The sequence below is a fragment of the Felis catus genome, chromosome A3 (assembly GCF_018350175.1).
Source record: "Felis catus isolate Fca126 chromosome A3, F.catus_Fca126_mat1.0, whole genome shotgun sequence".
NCBI classification, from domain to species: domain Eukaryota; kingdom Metazoa; phylum Chordata; class Mammalia; order Carnivora; family Felidae; genus Felis; species Felis catus.
Window position 1 is genome coordinate 26,138,857 of NC_058370.1, and position 22,391 is coordinate 26,161,247.

At 49.6% G+C, this 22,391-nt stretch overlaps 1 protein-coding gene and 1 long non-coding RNA gene across 11 annotated transcripts in view; one reads left to right on the forward strand and one right to left on the reverse strand.

Annotated features, from left to right (window-relative positions):
• DNMT3B (DNA methyltransferase 3 beta) overlaps positions 1-14,013 on the reverse strand; it is a 41,730-nt gene extending 27,717 nt beyond the window's left edge. For 2 of the 10 annotated variants that reach the window (XM_045053752.1, XM_045053749.1), the window contains exon 1: positions 6,909-8,232. In XM_045053752.1, the coding sequence (XP_044909687.1) occupies positions 6,909-7,010 (102 nt within the window). In that variant the 5' untranslated portion in view covers positions 7,011-8,232. Of the gene's footprint in view, positions 1-2,460; positions 3,064-6,908; positions 8,239-8,267; positions 8,291-13,728 lie in introns of those variants that run through there. The other 8 variants (XM_045053751.1, XM_045053750.1, XM_023251333.2 and 5 more) reach the window with 7 other exon arrangements.
• LOC123384326 lies at positions 12,572-20,030 on the forward strand. The gene is made up of 3 exons (XR_006595245.1): positions 12,572-12,705; positions 15,580-15,749; positions 19,580-20,030. It is a non-coding gene; the product is annotated as an uncharacterized LOC123384326 (long non-coding RNA).
• Positions 20,031-22,391: the final 2,361 nt, after the last annotated feature.

Consider the following 22,391-nt stretch of genomic DNA (forward strand, 5'->3'; position numbering starts at 1 on the left):
ACAGACAGGATTAGTCTCCAAGGCCAAAAATCACACCTAAGAGGTAGGGCACCAAGGCAAAACTAGAACCTAGGTAGTAGATGAATGAGGCCCCCAGACACCCATTCCTTACTTTCCCCCAAACTACTCCAGAGGTATTTGCCACCACACCCTATTGCTCTGGACTGAAAAGCTTCCTGAGCTCTTGGGAAAAGCTTCCTGAACAAAAGGCTGCTCGTCAGCACTGAGCACTCCCAACCCCTGTGCCCCATCTTGGGAACTCACCGCACCGTACCAGATGACGCACACTAGCCTCCCAGGGTAGCTTCTAGAAACATCCTCTAGGCTACAGGGCGGTGGACTGCAATAGTGATGTGGCACCACATCCACCAGGGGGCGATGTGGGGAGCGGTCTGAATTGGCCTGCAGCGCCCCCAGGTGGATGGGCGGTGTGCCCTGGGGTCCCGAAGCCATCCTCTGCACCTGTCCGTCCCCCAGGCCAGGGCATGGGGCAACTAGACCCCTGCTGTATTTCCCATAAGGCCCAGGGAGCAGCACCTCTGGAAATCACCTGGGAGCTGGTCAGAGCTGCAAAATCTCAGGCACTGGCCCTAGACCTCCTAAGTCAAGACCAACATGTTCGAAAGACCCCTGGGTGATTATGTGCAAGTTAGAGAAGCATTGTTCTGGTTCTAAATGTACACTGATCCATAGCACATAGTGGCATCTACCTACCCCACGTGGTCCAGGGTGTACAGGGCCACACTTCTTGGTCTGTTTTCTCTTGATACATGTTAAGGAACCTCACCAGCCCCACGGAAACAGAGGAATGCCTGACCTGGTCTGATCAGCTGCTCCTCACCCCCATTCACTGCCAAGCCCTGACCCGGAAGAACAGGTTGGCTGACCTACGGCCAGTTCCTGTGAGGCCAAGCTGCCAAAATCCGAGGAAAACTGCTGGAGTGTGGTTCCAAGTAATAATTAATTCCCAGCGTCTTACCCTTGGCCAAGCCAGTGAACTAAATAACCTAGGTAGCCTGACACCAGGAGGGCGTCTGCGTCATGGGGTGTAAGACACTAAAGGGTACACAGAAGCTTGGGGAGGGGGGAGGGCAGTGAGGCCTTCCAGTCAGAAGCTGGTAACAAGCAGGTCAGAGGCTGAAATTGAGGGCCATTACTTCCCTCTCATCCAGGGCCCAAGATTCCCTCAGACGGCCCTTTACTGTGTCAGTCAGGAGGCTCCCTCCTAGACAGGCCCAGGTGGAGCCTGCAGCCAGGAGTGGACAATGATTAACTACCTCGGGCCTTCCCCCAGGGCCTCAGCAGCGCCAACCTGTCCCCCAGTCTACCAAGCAGACATGTGAGCAGAGCACCCTTCCCAAAGCCGCATGCCAACATTCAGGAAAAATCTCCTGCCCCTATAAACTAGGCACATGAGGACTGGAGGAAGGTTCAGGGAAGGACACCAACCAGCTCTAAGTGTCCTCAGCTACCTGGGCTAGCCCGGGAAAGCTGTTTTAAGTTTATTTTTAAGAGAAAGAGACAGAGCGTGAGCAGGAGAGGGGCAGAGCGAGAGGGAGGCACAGAATCGGAACCGGGCGCCAGGCTCTGAGCTGTCAGCACAGAGCCGGACGCGGGACTCGAACTCACGAACCGTGAGTTCATGACCTGAGCTGAAGTCAGAGGCTTACCTGACTGAGCCACCCAGGCGCCCCAGCGGGGAAGCTATTTTAAAATACTCCCCCTCTCCCAATGTATAATTCGATTATGTGAGTTGCATCACCCCGGGTGTGCAGTGACATGAACTTGCCTTGCTGTCTTACTGTCACAACACACACCGGCGTCCAGAACCTGCGCAGGCTGAAAGGTGCCCGGCTCAGTGCCTCTCCCTGACCAATTCTACACACAGGATGAATGAAGCGCGCCTCCAGGCATGTGCTGCAGCTGCCTCCTCAGCCGGGAAGCCCTCCCCATCTCTACCACATACCTCCCTGTTGTTCAGACTCCAAAACCACATCGTGACAGTCGGGAAGGCTTCTCCCAATACTCCTGCTCCAAAAAGTAATAACCTGGCCCTCCTCACACAAATCCTCTCACCTAAAGATACAGTAATTTTCTGTCAGCGTTTACTACCCTATATGCAACACCCTCTTCGGTGCTCTAGCTGCATCAACTCATTTAATCCTTCAATGTGGTGCATAGTATGCCTATTTTACAGATGGACAAACTGAGGCACAGATTAAGCAACAAAACACACACTTGTTAAGCAACATAATACACACGTGACCAGCGTGACTTGTTAACGTGCTCAAGTCCAGGAAAAGTTAGAGAAGAACACATAAACTTAGCCACATGCTCTTGAGAACAGGAAGAAATTAGTACCAGAGACTGGCGTGTAACGAATGGTAGAGACAAATCACCGTCATCTCTTCCCACCACCTCTTGGATAATGTGGCCCCCAAGACAAGCCGAGTGCTTTACCTAGTGTGATCTTTCCAGCGCTGGAGGATAGCCTGGCTGGGTTACCACCCTGAACGAGATGGCACCTTCCGGAGGGATTTTTCCAGAGTACTTGCTGTGCTAGCCGAACAACCGTGCCTTGCCACCCCACTGTTGTAACAGGGCCCAGGTCCCGACCGTAAAAGCTAAAGGTGGTACAAACCGCTCTCTCAGCCCCCACCAGATCCTGAGGCAGGTCCTGTTATCAACCTGCTTTGGACAGGCTCAGATGAATTAATTAAGTCACCCATCAAGGTGGCAATGCCAAGACTCATGCCTAGGCAGTCCAGGGCACGTGCCTGTAACTGCCGTGCCAAGACACGGCGGCCGAGAATTCTAGTTAGGGACACTGCCTCACCCATCCCAGAGACTGTGGGGAACTTTAGGGCTGAGGGACAGGACCCACCGTGATGCGTGGTGAACTCTGACCCTTTCCCAGAAGCTGGGGTCCAGCACATGATTTGGGGGCGGACAGCAGCACAGGGTGGGCTCACCCGCAAGGTTCTCCCTGCAAGGCTCTGCCTCATTAGTGCAGGGTGCCTGTGTCCCAACTGAACCAGGTCAGACGTGTCCAAATGCAATGTGGCAGGCAGAAGGGTGGGTGGCACCCCCAATTAGACTCAGGGAGGAGGCTCAGGGACTCGCCCCCCCACCCGACCCAGCTATAAGGCTGAGGAGTGATGTCATTCACTTCCTCCAGGCTGGCACCAGCAGCAGTCATTTCACAGCATCTTGTAAATGTTAATTGCATTAATTAAATGCACAATACAGGAAGGGGGGAGGATGGTGGACATGATGGAGAAGTAGGTAGAAGGCGGGGCCACTTGGGCTTCCCTGCCCCACATGAGTCCCCCCAGGGGTTAGAGATCACGTGAAGTAAAAGGGAGGTTGAAAGATATTCCCATTCACCTTTTAAAGCAATTTCGTCTTCTCCACAGCCCCTGGGAGGGAAATCTAGACTCCTGTATCCTCCCCCTCAGCCGCCCAAGTCTTTCTTAGCTGCTTCCCTTGTCGGAGATAACAAAATAGTTGAGATGGAGTAATTACTATGTATCTCACCGAAAAAAGAGAGAGCTTACTCTTAAGATGCCCCATTTTGCAGATGAGTAAACTGAAGCTCAGAGGTAACAGATGGGCAGATTCCTTGCCCAGGCTTGCACAGCAGCTAAGTGATAGAGATTTAGACTTCACTCAGGAGCCAGATCTCAAAGACATTTTAAAACCAATATGCTAAGTATAGTTACAAAAGTGAAACCTGGGTAGGGACACCTCACCCAGGTGAGCAGAGAGAAGGAGGGAAGTGGGAACAATAAGTACAACAGTCTAAGAGGCTGGAAACAGGCTGCCCACCTGGCTGGTGGCAGAGTATGAGGTCACAGAGTTCAAGGTCTTTACCTGACTTTTAGGATATCTTTGCTAAATTCCAGAAATTACCAGATCCATGGAAAGCTGGAATGAAAAAGCCCTCAATGGCTTTCTCAAACCCCAGTTTTATCATTTGTGAAATGAGATGACCTCCCCTAACTCCCTGGGTGGTTGGTGCTAGGGACCCCCAACGTAGAGGATGAAACCTTGAGAAGAACCCGGGGCTTACACATTTCCGTGTGCCATCCTGCCAGACTTTCCAGCTCTGCCTCACAAAAGCATCCCTTCATCCTGGGGCATTCAGAAGGAATGTGGACAACTGCTCCGTGCCTCTAGGCCATGGCTGCAAGCGCCACTTTCATTGTACAATAAAAACTGAACTTTGGTATATTGATCAGAATTATTAAAATAATTGATCCCAGCAGGGGTCAAATGAGACAAATGCAAAAAAAAAAAATGGCTATAGGAACATGTTCCTTGCAGTACTGCTCATATTAGCAAAATACTCACAAACATCTAGATGTTCTTCAGTGGATGGGAATTAAATTATATACCATTACCCTTATAGATAATTCACAGAAAAAGAAAAAACTGGGGCACCTGACTGGCTCAGTCCGTGGAGTGTGTGACTTTTCAACTCAGGGTTGTGAGTTTGAGCCCCACTTTGGGTGTAGAAATTCCTTAAAAATAAAATCTTAAACTAAAGAGAGAAAACACAAGGAATATACAGAAAGATCTGCAAAGAAAAGGCAACTTAAAGCGGAGTTTCGAGTCAAGCTTTTTACCCTATAAACAAACGCAGCCCCCTTCACCTACAATTATTTGGGAAACCCTTGGAAGGGTGTGCAAATGTGGAGCGGAAACCAATGGTTAACTCTGACAATGATGGGTGGGAAGCAAGGGAGCAAAGGATTCTGGGAGCTGCAGTGCTCGCTCCTATAGTCATGTGTCCCTTAGCAAAGCCAGAGCGGAAGAGCCCACTGCCCTCTCCCCTAAGGGGTAAGTGAAGACCAAATTTCTATAAAGTCACCACCTTGGGTCTGCCCCTCACAGTAGTCTGCTCCTGCTGCCACATAGCCAATGCCTTAAATCTCAACTGTCCTCTTAGAGAGGCAATGGGGATAGAGTGAGCCTTTGAGATGGCAAACTGACAATACCTAAAAATGCCAAATGTTCCATATCCTGTTACACAGGACTCTTCTGCTACAAATCAACCCAGTCCAAAGCTCTTACCAAGACCTGAGTGCAAGCATGGTCACTGCTGTCCTGTTTATCATAGCAAAAGCTCCAAACAAATGACTGCCTAAATCCCATGCAGCCATAGTGGGGGATGGTAGTGAGAGGCAATGAATGAGGGAATGATGGGAAGATGAAGCTTTGTCAAGTGACAGTCCGAAGCTTTGTCAAGTGACAGTCCATGCAACACAGTCTCAGTTAATACGCTAGCATATGCATTAAGCCATGTCCCTCCAGCATTTTGTTCTCTAACTGTAAAAAGTCAGGTCTCCCGGGAGGGTAGTTTGTGAGTGAACTACCATATGCTCATGTTACTTTTACAGTCAGATACTGTCCAAGAAACGTTTCTTTCTTTGAACATGGCCATTCAAGGGGCGTCTGGATGGCTGAGTTGGTTACATGTCTGACTTCAGCTCAGGTCATCATCTTGCAGTTCATGAGTTCAAGCACCAAGTCAGGCTCTGTGCTGACAGCTCACAGCCTGGAGCCTGCTTCCGGTTCTCTCTCTCTCTCTCTCTCTCTCTCTCTCTCTCTCTCCCCGCCCCCCATACCACCACCGCACCACTACTCTCCCTTGTTGTGCTCTCTCTCAAAAAAAAACAAACTAATGAAAATGGCCATTCAAGTTTAAACAATCTAAATTTACTTGTGTATGGTATGAGGTAGGGATCTCGTTTTTCCCTACAAGGAAAGCCAAACACACGTAATGACAAGCATGTCCCAACTCCTCTTCTTTCATAACGTTCCCCCCATGTATGTAGGATGTTTCTGGACTGACTTTTCCCTTTGGCATTTATCCCTTGCCACCCCTTTTAATCATCATAGCTTTACTAATAAGTGCTCCTATGCTAGGGCAAGCCTGCCAACCTTACCGAAAATTTTTGCCAGTTTTCTCCCTAAAGGTCTTGCACATCCCTTAGTTTACATTTTCTTATTTCTGGTTCCCTCTTCTAGTTAGTCTCCAGGGGATTTTTCTAGGGAGCTTAGCTCTGCACACAAATAAATTTACACAGCATTTCTAGTTGATTCAACATGGGAGGACTTACAGATTACTGCTACCATAAGCAGAAAGTCCTAATATTTATATGTGTGTGTGTTGTGTGTATGTATGTATGTATTCTTTTAGTATATTTTGTAAGACAAAATTTTGGGAGCACCTGGCTGGCTCAGTCAGAAGAGTATGTGCCTCCTGATTTCAGGGTTGTGAATTTGAGCCCCATGTTTGGTGTAGAGATGACTTAAAGATGGTCAATAGGTACAAATAAATCCCTGGGAAGTAATATACAGCACGGCAACTAAAATATTATATTGTATGTTTGAAAGTTGCTAAGACAGCAAACCTTAAAAGTTCTCTGCACAAGAAAAAAAGTATAGGGGCGCCTGGGTGGCTCAGTCAGTTAAGCCTCCCACTTCAGCTCGGGTCATGATCTCGTGGTTCACTAGTTCAAGCCCCCATAGGCCTCTGCGCTGACACTTGGAGCCTGGAGCCTGCTTCAGATTCTGTGTCTCCCTCGCTCTCGGCCCCTCCCCCACTCCCGCTCTGCCTCTCTCTCTCAAAAATAAACATTAAAAGAAATTTTAGGGGTGCCTGGGTGGTTCAGTCAGTTGAGCAACTGACCTCAGCTCAAGTTATCATCTCAGGGTTCATGAGCTCAAGCCCCGTGTCCAGCTCTCTGCTCTCAGCTCAGAGCTAGCTTTGGATCCTGTCTCCCTCTCTGCCCCTCCTGTGCAGGTACTGCTTGCTCTCTGACAAAAATAAACATTAAAAAAAAAAAAAAAAGCCTATGTCCCACATAAACCACTTTTTTTCAAAAACTAGCTACAATTACCTGGTATGGGCAAGGGTCTGCCAGTCTCAACAGTGGTGAAGCAGGCCTGCAGGCAAAGAGCGGGCTGTAGTGGGCACTCCTGAGTATCTTAACCCGACACATCTGTGCATCCTGCCAGTTCTGTGGGTCCAAGCCAGGTGGGGACAAAGGTCTCAAAGAAATGCAACAGCATTGCCATCCACATTCTACTCCCTGCTAGCTGTGTGGCCTTAGGTAATGGTGACAATCAAGCTTAATATTGAGCAATCACTCTGTCCGGCGCTTACACAGAACTTCCCAAGACAGATCAGCACGCTGGCAAAGGCCACTCTCCTACAAGCATCAGACAGGAGCTCCCCCGGGCTTCAGGAGCCATGCTCCGCACTGAGAAACACAGGCAGACAACGGCCAACAGCTCATCCTCACGGAGCCCACAGCTGGTTCAGGAGAGGGTGGTAGGACAAAGCCAGGTGGTGGAGGAGACAATAACAAGGCTGGTTCACCCCAAAATCTACACTGCTCTCCCAATATAATTAAGACCCTTTTACAAGAGCACAGCAGGACAGATTTTGCCCACACCTCTATGCAGATTTGTTCAGAGTTTTCCAAACCCTTCCACCCAGTGTCGCACACTGCCTCTTGCATAACCCAGGACGACCCAGAAGATCTTTGTCACAGTACCTGCCTGTTCAGGCTTCTAGCCTAGTTAATACTCCGTTTCTCACCACATCCCGGGTGAGCCAGCTTCCTTCTGCTTCTTTCTGCTCCTCTCTCCTCTAGATTCTAGTGCTGCAGCCACAAAACTCAGGCAGAGCAATGCTTCAGTCAAGCCGAACAGCGCACATTCATGGAGCCAGGGGCCCAGCACTGTGCTGGCTGCTGGGAAGACCAACTGACCGAGAAAGCATCGTCCCTTCTCCTAGAGCTGGAAGCCTGGGTTCCAGCCCCAGCTGTGGCCCAAGTGTGTCCACTTCCAACAGCAAACAAATGCTGCTTAGGAATAGACCCAATTAGCCTCAGAAGATGGGACTGCAGGGTGGAAGGTAAAGAAATATTTTGGTATCCCCCTGGGTCAGCCTGTTCTGTAGGCCATGCTCCTCCTCCAGCCAGAGGCTTACACAGGATCCCTGAGACTGAGAACCACATTCTCTGCAGCCAGGCCTGTGCCTCTCAGGCAGGACACTAGGAGATCCCTCTCCTCTGGTGACAGACCCAAGGGCAGAGAACATCGTTCCTATTTGGGGAGACCCATAGGGATATGCAAGTCATTGTCCCACAGAAATAAATGCTCCGGTTCAAGTCTCAGATGACTTTCGTCCTTCTCAATCATGAAGATCAAGCTCAAAACTTAAATATTAAAAATGAAAACTGTAGGGGCACCTGGGTGGCTCAGTCGGTTGAGCACCTGGCTTCTGCTCAGGTCATGATCTTGCGTTTCTGGAGTTCAAGCCCCACACTGGGCTCGCTGCTGTCAGCAGAGTCTGCTTCAGATCCTCTGTCTCCCTCTCTCTCGGCCTCTTCCCCGCCTGCACTCTCACAAAGGAGAAAAGAGCAAAGGAGAGAAGAGAAGAGAAAAGGGGTGCCTGGGTGGCTCAGTGGGTTAAGTGTCCAACTTCTGCTCAGGTCATGATCTTGTAGTGAGTTGGAGTCCCGGGTCGGGCTCTGTGCTGACAGCTCAGATCCTAGAGCCTACTTTGGATTCTGTGTCTCCCTCTCTCTGTCCCTCCCCTGCTTGCTCTGTCTCTGCTTCTCACTCAAAAATAATAAACATTAAAAAAAAGCCTTAAAAAAAAAAAGAAAAAGTAAACAGAAAAAAACCCTCAGAAATAAATATTGGAATGAACACTAAACAGAGAACAATACTCTCAGGGAGATAAAAGATGGATGAGGACTCCATTACACATGGAATTTCTGGGACAAGAACACTTCAAAACAAAAGACAAAAGTTAAAATATTAGGGCTTGGAAGCTGAGGACCATCTCCCAAAAAGCAGAACATAAAAACAAATGGTCAAAGAAAATTCCACCAGGCCAGGAGACTTAAGAGTTATAGAATGAGAGGAGAAAAAAAACTAGGGAGGTGATGATCCAAGAAGTGTATTCTCTCAACCTTAGGAGCCCCCAGCCACCTTGGGCCTCTTCCCATCCCACACCTGCTCAGTATCCACCTGCCCCCAAAAGGAAATGTATTGGTTAAGAACCTTTATCCACTGACAACTGTTTACTCTCCCACCCATCAATTCTCGGTCATTTTTGAAAGCGCATTTCTAAATCTCCTGTAGTCTTTCTATGGCTACCGCTCTTCACACATTTCAAAGGCTATAAAAAGACAATTTTCTGCAAAAGTTGAGTTTGATCCCTGAGTCACAGAACTAAAGCAGACAGAGAGAAGGTAGAGGGCACACAGGGGTTTGAGCTAGGGCAGAGCCCACAGACCACAGTTTTAATGAATGAAATCTCTGTGGGTGAAGTGACAGGCAACTTTGACTAGGCAAGCTAATAAAAACAAAATTAAAAAACAAACAAACAAACAAACAGAAGTCAATGGTGGCAGATTCCAGAGACTCTGTTCCCCCTGATCCCCAAAACTATTCTCCATCTGCTTGCAAAGGCCAGCCCCAATGGTGACCACAGTGCCCTCTAAGGCCTTCACCAATTGAGCTGCCTTTCCTTGCCAGTCTGTACTCCTTGGATCCAGGTCCCTTAGAAAGGCCTCCTGGTCCTATCTACATAGAAATGGAGGCCCCCAAATAAAAGCAAAACGTTGATTACCTTGGCATTGTGAAAGTACAGGTGATGACTAGTTTCTTCTTGGCATCTGAAGACGGTAAATTTGATTTTCACTTGTATGAAGCATTTTTTGAAGTACTTCCATTCCCTACACAAAACAGGTCCTCCTAAATCTTTGCTTATTCCCTGGAAGAAAACTGAGGAGACTGTGCGAACTGGGACTGTGTTTCCCTCCTGGAGTAAAGAATAACCACTTGCCAATATTTGAGTGTTTACTACAAAACATGCATTTTTTCAAGTTTATTTTTTAAGTAGTCTCTACACCCAACATGGGCCTTAAACTCACAAACCGGGATTAAGAGCCGCATGTTCTTCCAACTGAGCCATCCAGGGGCCCCCGTAACATGCAACATTTACTCAATTTTTTAAGCTATAGCAACTCAACAGACTTAAACATCCCCTGCAATTAGCCAACCATTCTTGGACTATTTTACAGATGGAGAAATTGAGGCTCAAGCCAGTGACTTATAAATGGAGTGAACAGGTATATAAGTCCAGACTTTATTCTAATGCCCAGGCCCCTTTATTGCCTCAGACTAATAATATGACCCAATGGATAACAGGCTTTTTTACAATACAGTTGACCCTGAAAAATGTGGGCTTGAACTAAAGGTGTCATATATGCTGATTTTTTTCAAGAAATATATTGAAAAAAAGTTTGGAAATGTACAACAATTTGAAAAAAAAAAGATTTAGCTGCATAACCTAGCAATACTAGGGAAAAAATTAAATTTTTTACATTTATTTATTTTAAGAGACAGAAAGGACCAGTGGGGGAGGGGCAGAGGGGGGAGGGGGACAGAGGATCTAAAGCAGGCTCTGTGCCACAGCAGATGGTGACCTGAGCCGAAGTCTAACACTTAAGCAACTGAGCCACCTAGGTGCCCTGAAAAAACTTAAGTTAGGTATTATTGGAAGAATTATACAATACATGTAACATATGAAGTATGTGTTAATAGACTGTTTATGTTCTCAGTAAGGTTTCCCATCAACAGTAGGCCATTAAGTTTTGGAGGAGTCAAGTTATACACGGATTTTCCAGTGCGTGGAGGCAGAGGGGTCAGTGCCCATAACCCCTGGTCCCATCAGCTACAAAAGGGATCTGATGAGATCAGCCCCCACAAAAAGTTAGACAAATCAGCCCCTCACTTTGCAAAGATAAGAATGGTCTGAAAATGCAAGAGGAATTCTGCACTTCTCTGATCCAGCAACCTGAATTCACAATTAAAAAATAACTCACAAGAACGGGCCAGAGCTGAGGCCCTGTACCTATCAAGTGCTGGAGGAAGGTGGGAGCATTTGTCATGATATAGGACCCAGGAGGAGTTAGAGATTTAAAATGGACTAGCCCAGGGTGGCTCAGTCAGTTAAGCAAGCGTCCCACTTGGGCTCAGGTCACGATCTCAAAGTTGATGGGCTCGAGGCCCTGCATTGGGTTCTACATTAACAGTGCAGAGCCTGCTTTGGATCCTCTGTCTCCCTCTTTCTGCCCCTCCCCAGCTCTCACTTTCTCTCAAAATTAAAATTAAAACCATAAAAATAAAATAAAATAAAATAATAAAATGCACCACCTCAGATGAAATTGGAAAAGGTGTCTGAGCAAGATGGCTTGCATGAGAGCTGGTCTGAGACAAAGGAATCACAAGGTAAGTTTTCCTGGAAAAACTTTCCCAAATCAGAAACGGGTCCCTGGGGCTGCAATGAGGGGTGACAGGCACCGTTGGGTCGCAGGCCCCACGTGGCTGAAGGAAGGAAGGAAAGGAAGGCGAGGTACTTCCCCCAACCCTACCTCCCTTGCTCCTCCCTTTCACCCCCTGCAGCTCCCAGATACTCTCCTCCCCTTCTAGGGTTTGAAGGAGGGGCAGGTAATGCCTATGCTTTAGGCGCATGATGCAGCCAGGCCCAACCCCTTTGTCTTGGCCCTCTTTACCCCAAGGAGGAAAGGTAAAGGATCTCACTTAGCTCTGCCATTATGCCTCCAAGGTAGGCCTCCAACTTTCGGGGGACGGATGGTAAAAGCGGCCCCAAGCCGTCAAAAACCCTGGCTCCTTTCAAAAAGTAACAAAGGCGTTCCTTCCTGCCAACTCCCAACAGGACTTGGAAAAGCTTTCCTAACTGAAAGGAATAGGGTACCGTGGTGGAATACAGGATAGGTAGGGCCAGCAGAGGTCCCTCCCTTCATCCCCATTTCTCATTAGTGGCTGCCCTAAAAAGAGGGGCTATTGTTTATTTCAGATGTCAACATTCATCACCTGCTATGCCAAGCACTATCCCATCGAGCCCTTTCCCCAAGCCCAGTGTGGAAGGAGCTATTGACACCCATCAGACATCTGAGGAACATAGAGGGTTAAATGTTAAATCGTGCATGAAACTGGTTTCATTCTTACACAACCTAGGGTTATTAGTAACACTGTTCCTATTTCACAGATGTAATAACTGAGGCACAGAGGGAAATGGAGTTGCTGGGACAGATTTAAATGCACGCCAAAGACTTTTGTGTGCCGCTAAAGAGGGCAGCCAGCTTACCCCACATGCTAGCTAAGGATGCCAACAGTAGCAGACTTTTATTGAGTAATTACTGTATACCAGCCCTATAAAATAGGTATCATCAATTCAACCCTGGAAAAATAGAGGCAGTCTTGGAATCCATGGTGGGGGCGCAAGAAGCCAGAGCAGGTGTTGGGGAGGAGGGCAGCGGTAGGTCAGGGTTCTGAGCCCTCCACCTGAGAGCGGCAGAAGGGTTACCCCTCCTCGGGAAAATTTCCGTCAGTCTAAACCCACAGCATCCAGAAATCAGGAAGCGGTCCAAATTCACTGTCCGTAATTCTCATTAATGCATGCACTCTCTCAGCTGGGGGCAGGGGTAGGGCGTCGGGGCGGGGGGGTGTGGGGGGGGGGAGGCGCGAGGGAAGTGGGGAGATGGGGAAACACAGGAGCCCAGTCTCTCAGGCCAGAGGATAAGGGGAAAGGGCAGACTGGAGGCACAGGCCTGGGGCTGGGCCCAGAAAGGCTGCCCTTCTTTGCCACAGGTGAGTAAATCCAGCAGGAAAGCCCGAGCCCAAGAGCGGCTCCCTGCTGCTAACTTGCTAAGTCCCCCCCGCAGTCTTTCCTGGTTTCCACTTTCTCTCCTACGAAGCGGGACTCAACACCTACTCTCCCTCGTCGAACACTCACACTAGCAGGGAAGCCGGTATCGGGGAGGTGCTACTAAAGGTTTTGAGACCTCGGTTTGCGGAGTTTGGGAAGTGGGACCGGCTTCATCCCGGAAGAGGGGAAAAATGGAAAGTGAGCCCCCAGGGCAGGCAGCGTGGCCGGGGCAGGGTGGCGCCGCCTCAGCCGGGCTCCTCCCCGGCCAGGTGTGCAAAGGGGAGAGGGCAGCCCCTCCCGAGGACGTCCCGGCAGTCCCGCTGTGCCTCGCCCTGGTGGCTCATCTAGAGAGGACCTCGGGAGGCCACCCCCCTGGTGCACACCCTGGCCCACCTGCTCACCCGCACTCACACCCATTACTTTTCTTCCATCCCTGCGAGGGGGTTAAACGGGTTTCGCCCGAAACCCTCTAGTCCAAGTCTTAAGGGACGGACGCCCACCTTCCTGGCTGAACTCTCTCCTCTTTCCCCCGCCCCTAATGAGGCTCCCTCTGAAGCCGAGGCCAGGTAAGGACTCCCCCTCCTGATGACCAAGACCCCTTCTTGCTCCACTTTTCTCCGGAGGAACACGTCCTCCCTTCCAGTCTAGACCCCAGGAAGGCCACCCCATCTTCCCTCCCTGAAGACAAACCTCTCTCCCCGGGGTCTTGGGACTACAGCAAGATTATCCCTGCAAGACATAGCACCCCCCGCCCTATTTTTCCTTCTTGTTCCAGGTGGTCCAGTGGTCCTCTCCTCCCCTACCAAGCCGGGTCTCTAGACGGATGGGAGCCGCTCCCCCGGACGTCCCGAAGAGAGGGTCCCTCCTGCCAGTCCCGGGACCCCTCTGTTGTCTCTTCCCTCCCCCCACCCCAGCCCCCGGAGCCCCCGGACTGGCGAGCCTCCCCCGGACCACGGGGCGCTCACCTGCCGAGAGCCTGGCTCGGGCGCCGCTCCGCGGTCGAACCGCGGGTCGGGACAGGCTGGCGGGAGGCCGGCGGGCGGCCGCGCTGGGCGCTCGGCTCGCGAATCTCCGGCGCCGATCACCGAGCTACGTTTACTTGGGCCACTTAACCCCCGCGCTGCCGGCCGGGCGCGGCGGCCGCCCGCTCGCCGGCCTGCCAGTGGGCCGGTGGCGTCCGTCGGGGGGCGCTAGGGGCGTCCACGCGGGCCGGGTCCGCGGGGCTGGGGGGCGGCTGCGGCGCGGAGGCAGCGCAGGCCGGACCAGGCAGCTGGAGTGGGTGGGGAGGGGGCGGTGCCGAGGCCCCTTGTAACCCTGGCCCGGCGCTCGCCCCGCCCCCGCCCGGGGGCGCCCCCGCCGCAGCCACTCAGAGCGGGCCCCGGGCGCGAGCGGGGGGAGCCGGGGGTGGGGACGAGGGAAATTTGAAATCACTCCGGAGCCTCCCCTCCGCCCCTCCTCCACAGGCACCGCCTCCTGTTCCCCCCCACCTTACCCCTGGCCTGTTAAATTACCCACCCCTCGAACCGGCCCTGATGGGGAGCTCGCAGGCATCCCCCCAACTCCGGGACTCCACCGGGGACCCTGCTTCCCCGCCCCCACCCCCACCCCCACCCCCACCCCAAGCTGGCACGCGCCGGTCTGGATGCAGGGCCCAGAGAGGGAAGCGCCCCCACTGGAGTCACACAGCAGTTGAGTCTTCCCTCTACCCCCACCTCAGCCCCAATGCTACCAGGGCGCTGCCTTGCCCCCGCCAGTCAGTCACCCCCTCTGGACCCTCGGACCAGTCCTTCCTTCCTTCCTCCCACCCTGCTGGGCCTTTGTCAGCCATCTTGAGGGGAGGGGAGGGGAGAGGAGAGCAGACAGGGAAGGCAGTCAGGTCCTTGGCTGCCTGGGTTCTCTGGTCCCGCAGGCCTCACCAGCAGAAGGAGAAGCCCCACTCTGTTAGGTTTTTCCACTGCCTCTGCCCTTAAAGGGCGTTGAACTTTTGGAAAACAGCTCTCTTACTAACATTTATCGCACCCTGGTATTTATATTCATATATTTATTTGTCTGCTTATTGTGCGTGTCTCTCCACACTTTAGACTGTGAGGGCAGGATGGATCTCCGGGTATCTTAGCACACAGTAGATGCTTAATAAATATGTATTGAATGAATGAGTGAAAGAACAAATGGATGATAACATGATGGCCTGCAAGGCCCTATAGGAGCTGGCTCCTGCCTGCCTTTCCCTGCATCTCCTATCCTCCTCACCCCCACCCCACCCCCCACTTTAGGCAGCCTTCTCACCACTCTGCTCTGAAACGCATAGAGCATGTTCCTGGACGTTCCTTGTCCAGAGATCTCTACATGGCCAGTCTTTCACCCTTCTGTTCTCTGCCAAAAGGTCATCTTCTAGAGAGGCCTTCCCACTCTGCCGCCGATCACCCCACATAACAGTCTCCCCTCTCCATCCCTCCTATGTCATTCCCTAGATAGCACTCTGAGCTCTCTCACATTGTTTTGCCAACTTCCTTGTTTACATCTTTCTTTTTCTTGTTTTTTTCTTGTGACACAGGTACCATAAACTATCCTCCGTGAGGGCAGAAACCACATCTATCTTGCTCCAAGCTGGATGTCTAGTGCCCACAGGAGGCATCCAGTGCAAGTTTGTTGAATGAATGAATGAACACAGGTTTCCAGCCTCCAGGGCTCCAGATCTCTGAGTAAAACCACAGCTTTCTCCCTTCATCTCTTACCAGGCCTTTGCAAATTACTACATGGCAAACTCTGTAGAAGCTACAAACATTTCTAAACCTATTGGATCTTGTTCTACCTAGGAACCTGGATGGAGGTTGAGGAAATATGAAAGTGAAATGGGAGAGCCTCCCGTGAAGGAGCAGCGAGATCTTCTTGGCCTCTGGCCCAAACATCCAAAATTGGCTTCCAGTCAGTTGGTGTAGGAAGAATGGGATCTCTCAAAGGACCTGGGGCTTGGCCCCCTTCTGAGGTATGCCGTTAGTGGAAAGAAATATATAAGCTGGTGGGCCTTTAGGGAGGGCTGGTGGGCCCATTTTCTGATCCATAAACCAAGATCTGCCACATGGAAAAAGATGTCTGTACCACCAGGAGTGCCTGGGAGGCCTAGGTTAGGTGCCAAAGGGGTGGTTTTCCGGAACATGCAGACATCTCTGGCAAAAGCAGACCACCTAACTTCAGAAAAAAAGTAGAGGATCCGAACGAGCAAGTGTTGAGTCCTATCATCTGGAAAGGAAGGAATGCCAGAATGGGTGAAGGAAAAATGGCAGGACGTCTCCCTAGGGCACAGCACTTTATAATTTGCAAAGTTCATTGGTCATGGTCACCACCTCATTTGAACTTCACAGCCACTCCATGAGGAGTCAGGGCAAGGAGAATCAGGCACCCCATTTCAGATGAGGGGTCTGAGGCCCAGAGAAGAGATGGACCCACTTGTGCAAAGTGGGTCAGCCAGGCAGCCTGACCTTGACTGAGCACCTGCTATGTGGCAGGTGGCTGGCTAGGAATTGAGACAAGAAAGCCCATAGCTTACCTGCTGGGTGGAGAGCATCAGAAAATGAACACATATAAGGAAATAAGAGAATAAGATCAATCTGGGAAGAAGATAAAATGGAGACAAGATTGATGTAGCCAGGGGAAGACCTAGGTCAGGATCCAGCTTGTGGACAGCATGTGGTAGGGACAAGCAGGACACCAGTGTGGCCAGAGCTGAGGGAGTGAGGAGGGGAGAAATAATAGGGGGCCAGGTCTTGTGGGACCTAGTAAGCCATGGCAGGGGATTTGGATGTCACCATTTGAGCCACGATCTGACTCAGATGTTTAAAACACATCCAGGTGGGGAGATGGACAGGGAAGGGACCTGGTCTGGAGAACTGAGGATGTTGGCCTGGACCACGGTGGGAGCAGAGGAGGTGGAGAGAAGGGACTGAATTTGGGATAGGGTGTGGGGATTGGGGCAGGTAGTGCTGATGGCTCCAGGGGGTAGAGGAAAGGATGGCATCACGGATGGCCCCTAGAATTTCAGCCTGAGCACCTGGGTGAAGGGTGGCGCATTTACCTAAAGGAGGAAGGTTTACATAATGCGGATTTGAAAGGGAGCTCAGCAAGTCTGCCTTGGCCTTGGCTGCACGAATGTGGAGTCACACTGTGGTCTGGGCTGCTACCCAGGTCCCCTGACTGTGTCCAGTGCTCCTCTCACTGTCTGAGTGGTAGGGCATGCCATCTACATCTCCCACACCACACCCCTCCTCCAGGGTGGTGGACCCATTCTCGGAAGGATGGACCCACGTGTCCTAGAAAGGGATTTTTCATCACACACTGTGGTTGGGATCCCACCTCCAAAGTTGCCTGAATCTGATAAATCACCTGGTCTCTCTGAGCCTCGGTTTCCCCAGCCAGAGAGAGAAAATACTTCATTGGCACAGGGAGCATTAAATGACCTTAAATGAAAACATTGATGCTGGATTACCCAGTTGGGCAGACAAGGCTCCAGGCCCCAAAGAAATATTTTTATGAAAGATTTTTCTTTCTTACCCCAGACTCCCCAAGATTTTGCTTTTTGATGTTTAAAAAACCACGTAGCTAGGGTGCCTGGCTGGCTCAGTCAGTGGAGCATTTGAATCTTAATCTCTGGTTGTGGGTTCGAGCCCCACATTGGGTATAGAGATTACTTAAGAATAAAATCTCTAAGGGGCTCCTGGGTGGCTCAGTTGGTTAAGCAACAGACTCTTGATTTCAGCTCAGGTCATGATCTCACGGTTTGAGCCTTACGATGGGCTCAGCACAGGATCAGCACAGAGCACAGATGGGCTCAGCACAGGATCAGCACAGAGCCTGCTTTGGATTCTCTCTCTCCCTCCCTCTCTCTGCCCCTCCCCTGCTCACTTGCTCTCTCTCTGTCTCAAAATAAATACATAAACTTAAAAAAAAAATCTTTAAAAATAGGGGCGCCCGGGTGGGTCAGTCCGTTAAGTGTCTGACTTCAGCTCAGGTCATGATCTCATGATTCATGGGTTCGAGCCCCGGGACAGGCTCTGTGCTGACAGCTCAGAGCCTGGAGCCTGTTTCAGATTCTGTGTCTCCCTCTCTCCCTGCCCTTCCCCCACTCACGCTCTGTCTCTCTCTGTCTCAAAAATAAATAAATATTAAAAAAAAATTTTTAATCTTTAAAAATAGTAATAAGAATAAAAAAATAAAATCTTTAAAAATAAATAGTAAGTAAAAATAAAAATTTATCTAAGCAGATCACAATTATACTCACGATGGTAATCAATGTTTATAAGGAAACAACAAAAATTCTGTGATTAAAGGTCATTTGTTTCGTCATCTGAAAAAACACATAGATAAGGGAATGTCCTTGCTCTTAGGAAATAAACACTAAAGTATTTAGAGGTAAAGGGGCACAATATCACCAATTTGCTCTTAGATGGTTCAGAAACAATAATATGCGTATATATACGCATAAAGCAAATGGAGCAAAATGTAAACAAATGGAAAATCTAGCTAAGGCATTCATTCATGAGTTCCTTGTACTAGTCTTACAACTCTTCTGTAAACTAGAGCTTATGCAAATAAAAAGATGCCCCCCAAAAATTAGCGTTAAAAAAATGAACCAGGGGTGCCTGGGTGGCTTAGTTGGTTACGGATCTAACTGCAGCTCAGGTGAGGTCAAGCCCCGCACTGGGTGAGCTCCAGTCCCGGTTTTGGGCTCCTTACTGTGCAGAGCCTGCTTGGGATTCTCTCTCTCTCTCCGCCCCTTATGGGATTCTCTCTCTCTTCCTCTCTCTCTGCCCCTCACTCACTCATGCTCTCTCTCTCAAAAATTAATTAATTTAAATTAAATTAAAAACTAAAATATAAAAAGAAACCACACAGGGGCACCTGGCTGGCTCAGTGGGTAGAGCGTGTGACTCTAGATCTAGGGGCCTTGAGGTCAAGCCCCACACTGGGTGTAGAGATGACTTAAATAAATTTTTTTAAAAAGCACACACAAAGGGGCCCCTAGGTGGCTAAGTCGGATGAGCATCCGACTTCGGCTCAGGTCATGATCTCTGTGTTTGTGGGTTCTGCGTCGGGCTCTGTGCTGACAGCTCGGAGCCTGGAGCCTGTTTCGGATTCTGTGTCTCCCTCTCTCTGTCCCTACCCCACTCATGTTCTGTCTCTCTCTCTGTCTCTCAAAATAACTAAACAATGAAAAAACATTTTTTAAAGCACACGTAAATATCACACTAATCAACACATTGATGGGTTTACACTTAAGTTGTGGTTAAATATGGTACTTGTGTTGAATTCTACCACTGTTTTCTCAACTCTCAAAGCAGCTACAGGTTTTTAATAACATACAAAGTGCTAAGCACTGTGCTTGTTGCATAATAGGTTTTTCACATGTGGTAGGTATTTTTATGAGCAAGTGACTTCATCTCTCTCTGCCTCGATTTCATCATCTATAAAATGGAGGTAATAAGAGCACTTCATAGGATTGTCGTGAGAATCGTATAAGTTAATATACAGAGGGCATTTTGAACCATAACAACCATAAACATGCTTAGTAAATTTAAAAAATACATTGTTATTTTTTTCATGTTTATTTTTATTTTTGAGAGGCGGGGGAGGGACAGAGAGAGAGGGAGACAGAGGATCTCAAGCCGGCTCCACGCTGACAGCAGAGAGCCTGATGCGGGGCTCAAACCCACGAACCCATGGGATCACGACCTGAGCCGAAATCACGCTTAACCAACTGAGCCACCCAGGCGGCTCCCAAAATACATGAATTCATGCTGCTCCTCTCCCCTGCTGTCCCAGCTCTTGGCAGGTGCAGAGAAAAAAAGCTCTCGGGGCCTCCCCAGCATCACATAGCCCTGTCCCTTGGGTTCCAGGCTGCCAAGGCAAACCCAGTTCACCGCTGGATCCACAAGCAGTGGCTAGTATGATGAGCCCCATATAATAGTTGAGGAAACTGAGGCTGTGCAAGGTAAGGAGGTTTGCCTGAAAGCCATAACTGGCCGGTGGCAGAGCTGGAACTACACTCCCAGCTCAACCCCCACCCTGTGCGCCGCCCCCCCCCCACCTTGTGTGCTATGCTAAGGAGTTTGAGCCTCAGTCAACTCCCAGTCTGATTGGAATAATAATAATAGTAATGACTGCTTCCTGGAGTGACTGCCGGCATTCTCTGAGCCCAGGTATGTGAAAGAACTCTATTGTAAACTACTCAGTCTCAATTGTAGTGTCATTAAAGGCCACCTTCATTTGCAAAGTGGGTTCCTCACCTTTCATTTTCTGCTGGAACACCCAGATTTCTCTCTGCCCCAGTCGACCCACAGAAGGAATTCTTCTATGCCTTTCAAACCTAAAAATGGGCCATTGAAATATCTGTTTTAAATATACCTGCCTAGACAGGTACACAGAGTCTGGCCAGGTATTATTCATTAGTTATTATTAACTAAGCATGCTAGTCACAGCCATCAAGGGAATAACCCTGTGCCAGGCACTGGGCTGAGTGTTTTACACATATTATTACACACTGATGCTTGCGTCCCCTTTACGAAGTAGAAAGCGGTGTTATCTCCATGTGACACACGGGGAAACTGAGGGTCACAGAGGCAGAATAATTATTCCAGGTCGTACTGCCAGGAAGTGTGCTGAGAGCCGAGATTAAATTCTAAGCCGTGGTCTTAACCACTTTGCTACCCTGTAAAAGTTTTAGCATGATGCCTATGATGTGGCACTGGTGAGCAGGTGAAGGGACCCTGCATCTCCCGAAGAGCCCCTCGCTCCCTGCACAGCCCCATTGACTTTCCTTTGCCCGGGGAAGTGAGTCCGCCCGTGCCTTCTCAGCCAGGGAAACTCTGTCCTGAGGCTCTGCTCCTGGCATCTTCCTTCTCCTCCTCCTTTCCCTCCTTCAAAACAGAGAAATGCCCTGGGGTGGGCATGGAAGTTAGGATAGGAAGTAGGCCACTCTTCCTCTCTCCATTCCCTACAGAAGCAGTTTTCTCCTCGCTGCTGTCACTGAGGCGGATGCCTTGGTGGAGGAGGGTGTAGATATCTATGGAATGGGTGGGAAGGGCTGGGGGCAAAGCACACAACAAAAATGGACTCAGTCCTGGTTCTGCCCTCCTGGAGCTTACAACCAAGTAGGGAAACAGACACTAATTCAATTTATCTCATAAACAATTAGGAGGTTACAGCTGTGTTAAATGCTAAGAAGACAAAGACACGGTGAATAAGAGGAAACGTTTTCGGTTTTAGGGCCTGAGAAATCTTCCCTGAGAAAGTGATGGTCCAACAGCGCTCTGAGGGGATGCAGGCTACAAGGTGGAGGGAAATGTGTGTGTGTTCTGGGCACTGGGAGTAGCACTTGCTAAGATCCTGGAACACAGAGAACTGAGAGGAGGCCGTATGTGGCTGGAGCAAGCAACTGGAGAGAAAGAATCCGGTGAAGAGGGCAGGGCCAGATCACGAGACCTTAAGCAATGAAATCATTGGAGGGTTTTCAGCAGACGGATTAGTAATGTGATCAGATGTAAATAGAGCATTTTGCATCGTGTCTGGCACAATGGTAGCTAATAGAAAGCAAAAAAGCCCTCCCTTCATTCTGCAAGTTTCTGTACCTGTAGATAATATTTTATCCCAATTTCTCCAGACATCAAATGAATGAATGCTCAAGTTATTTATCATCATTATTATTCATAGTGGTAACAATATTACTCCTAATTTGCTTCCCCTGAATTGCCTAAGGAGATGATTTTTTAAAAGGTATGAGACACAGTTAGGAGAACACAGCCCTGGGGCACCTGGCTGGCTCAGTCAGGAGAGCAAGTGACTCTTGATCGCGGAATTGTGAGTTGCAGCCCCATACTGGCTGTAGAGGCTACATACGTACCCATGGATGTACATACATACACAAACTTGAAAAAAAAGAAAAGGAAAGAAAACACAACACTATTGCCCACCACTGCCCTGAAACACACCCCTCAGAATGGCCCTTTTAAGAAGAGGCCCCACTGCAAAATAGTCCATGATCCGTTTTTGGCTTTTGACCTGGGTCCCAGGTGTGAACCACTTGCTGCTTTCCCCATCCTGAGCCTTAAGACAGATAGCATGCCTTACTTTTGAGAGAACATCCCTCCATTTTTTGTGACGATCATGAAATAAGGTATTCACCCATACTTGATCGGTTTCTGACTTTTGGAAGTTCTTTGAGTAAGTCTTGCTTCTGCCACTTGTTACCCAGCAGAGCCACCTCGCCTGGCTGAGCTTTACCGTCTCCGTCTGTAACGTGTGGTATGGTGAGTGTTGAAAGGAATGACGCATGCCCTCATGTCTGTCCTCGTGCACATTGGCACAGACTTGAGCCTGGAGATTTTCCTGAAGACACATCAGCTGGGCTGGTGGTAGAGATGGTGACAGGGAAATACAGGTGCCCAGTAACCAGGCCATGTTTACCTTTACAAGTTTTAGGCCCCAGGCCCACCCCAGTTCTGTTTCTGTTCTCAGGGCCTCCGAGAGACCTCAGTCCACCTTCCAGGTTTCAGGGTTTCACCTGAAGTTCTTGTCTGTTACACCCAGATGGATGCCTAAAGGATCTTACATCATAAGGTCTTTTTCATCCCCCTAC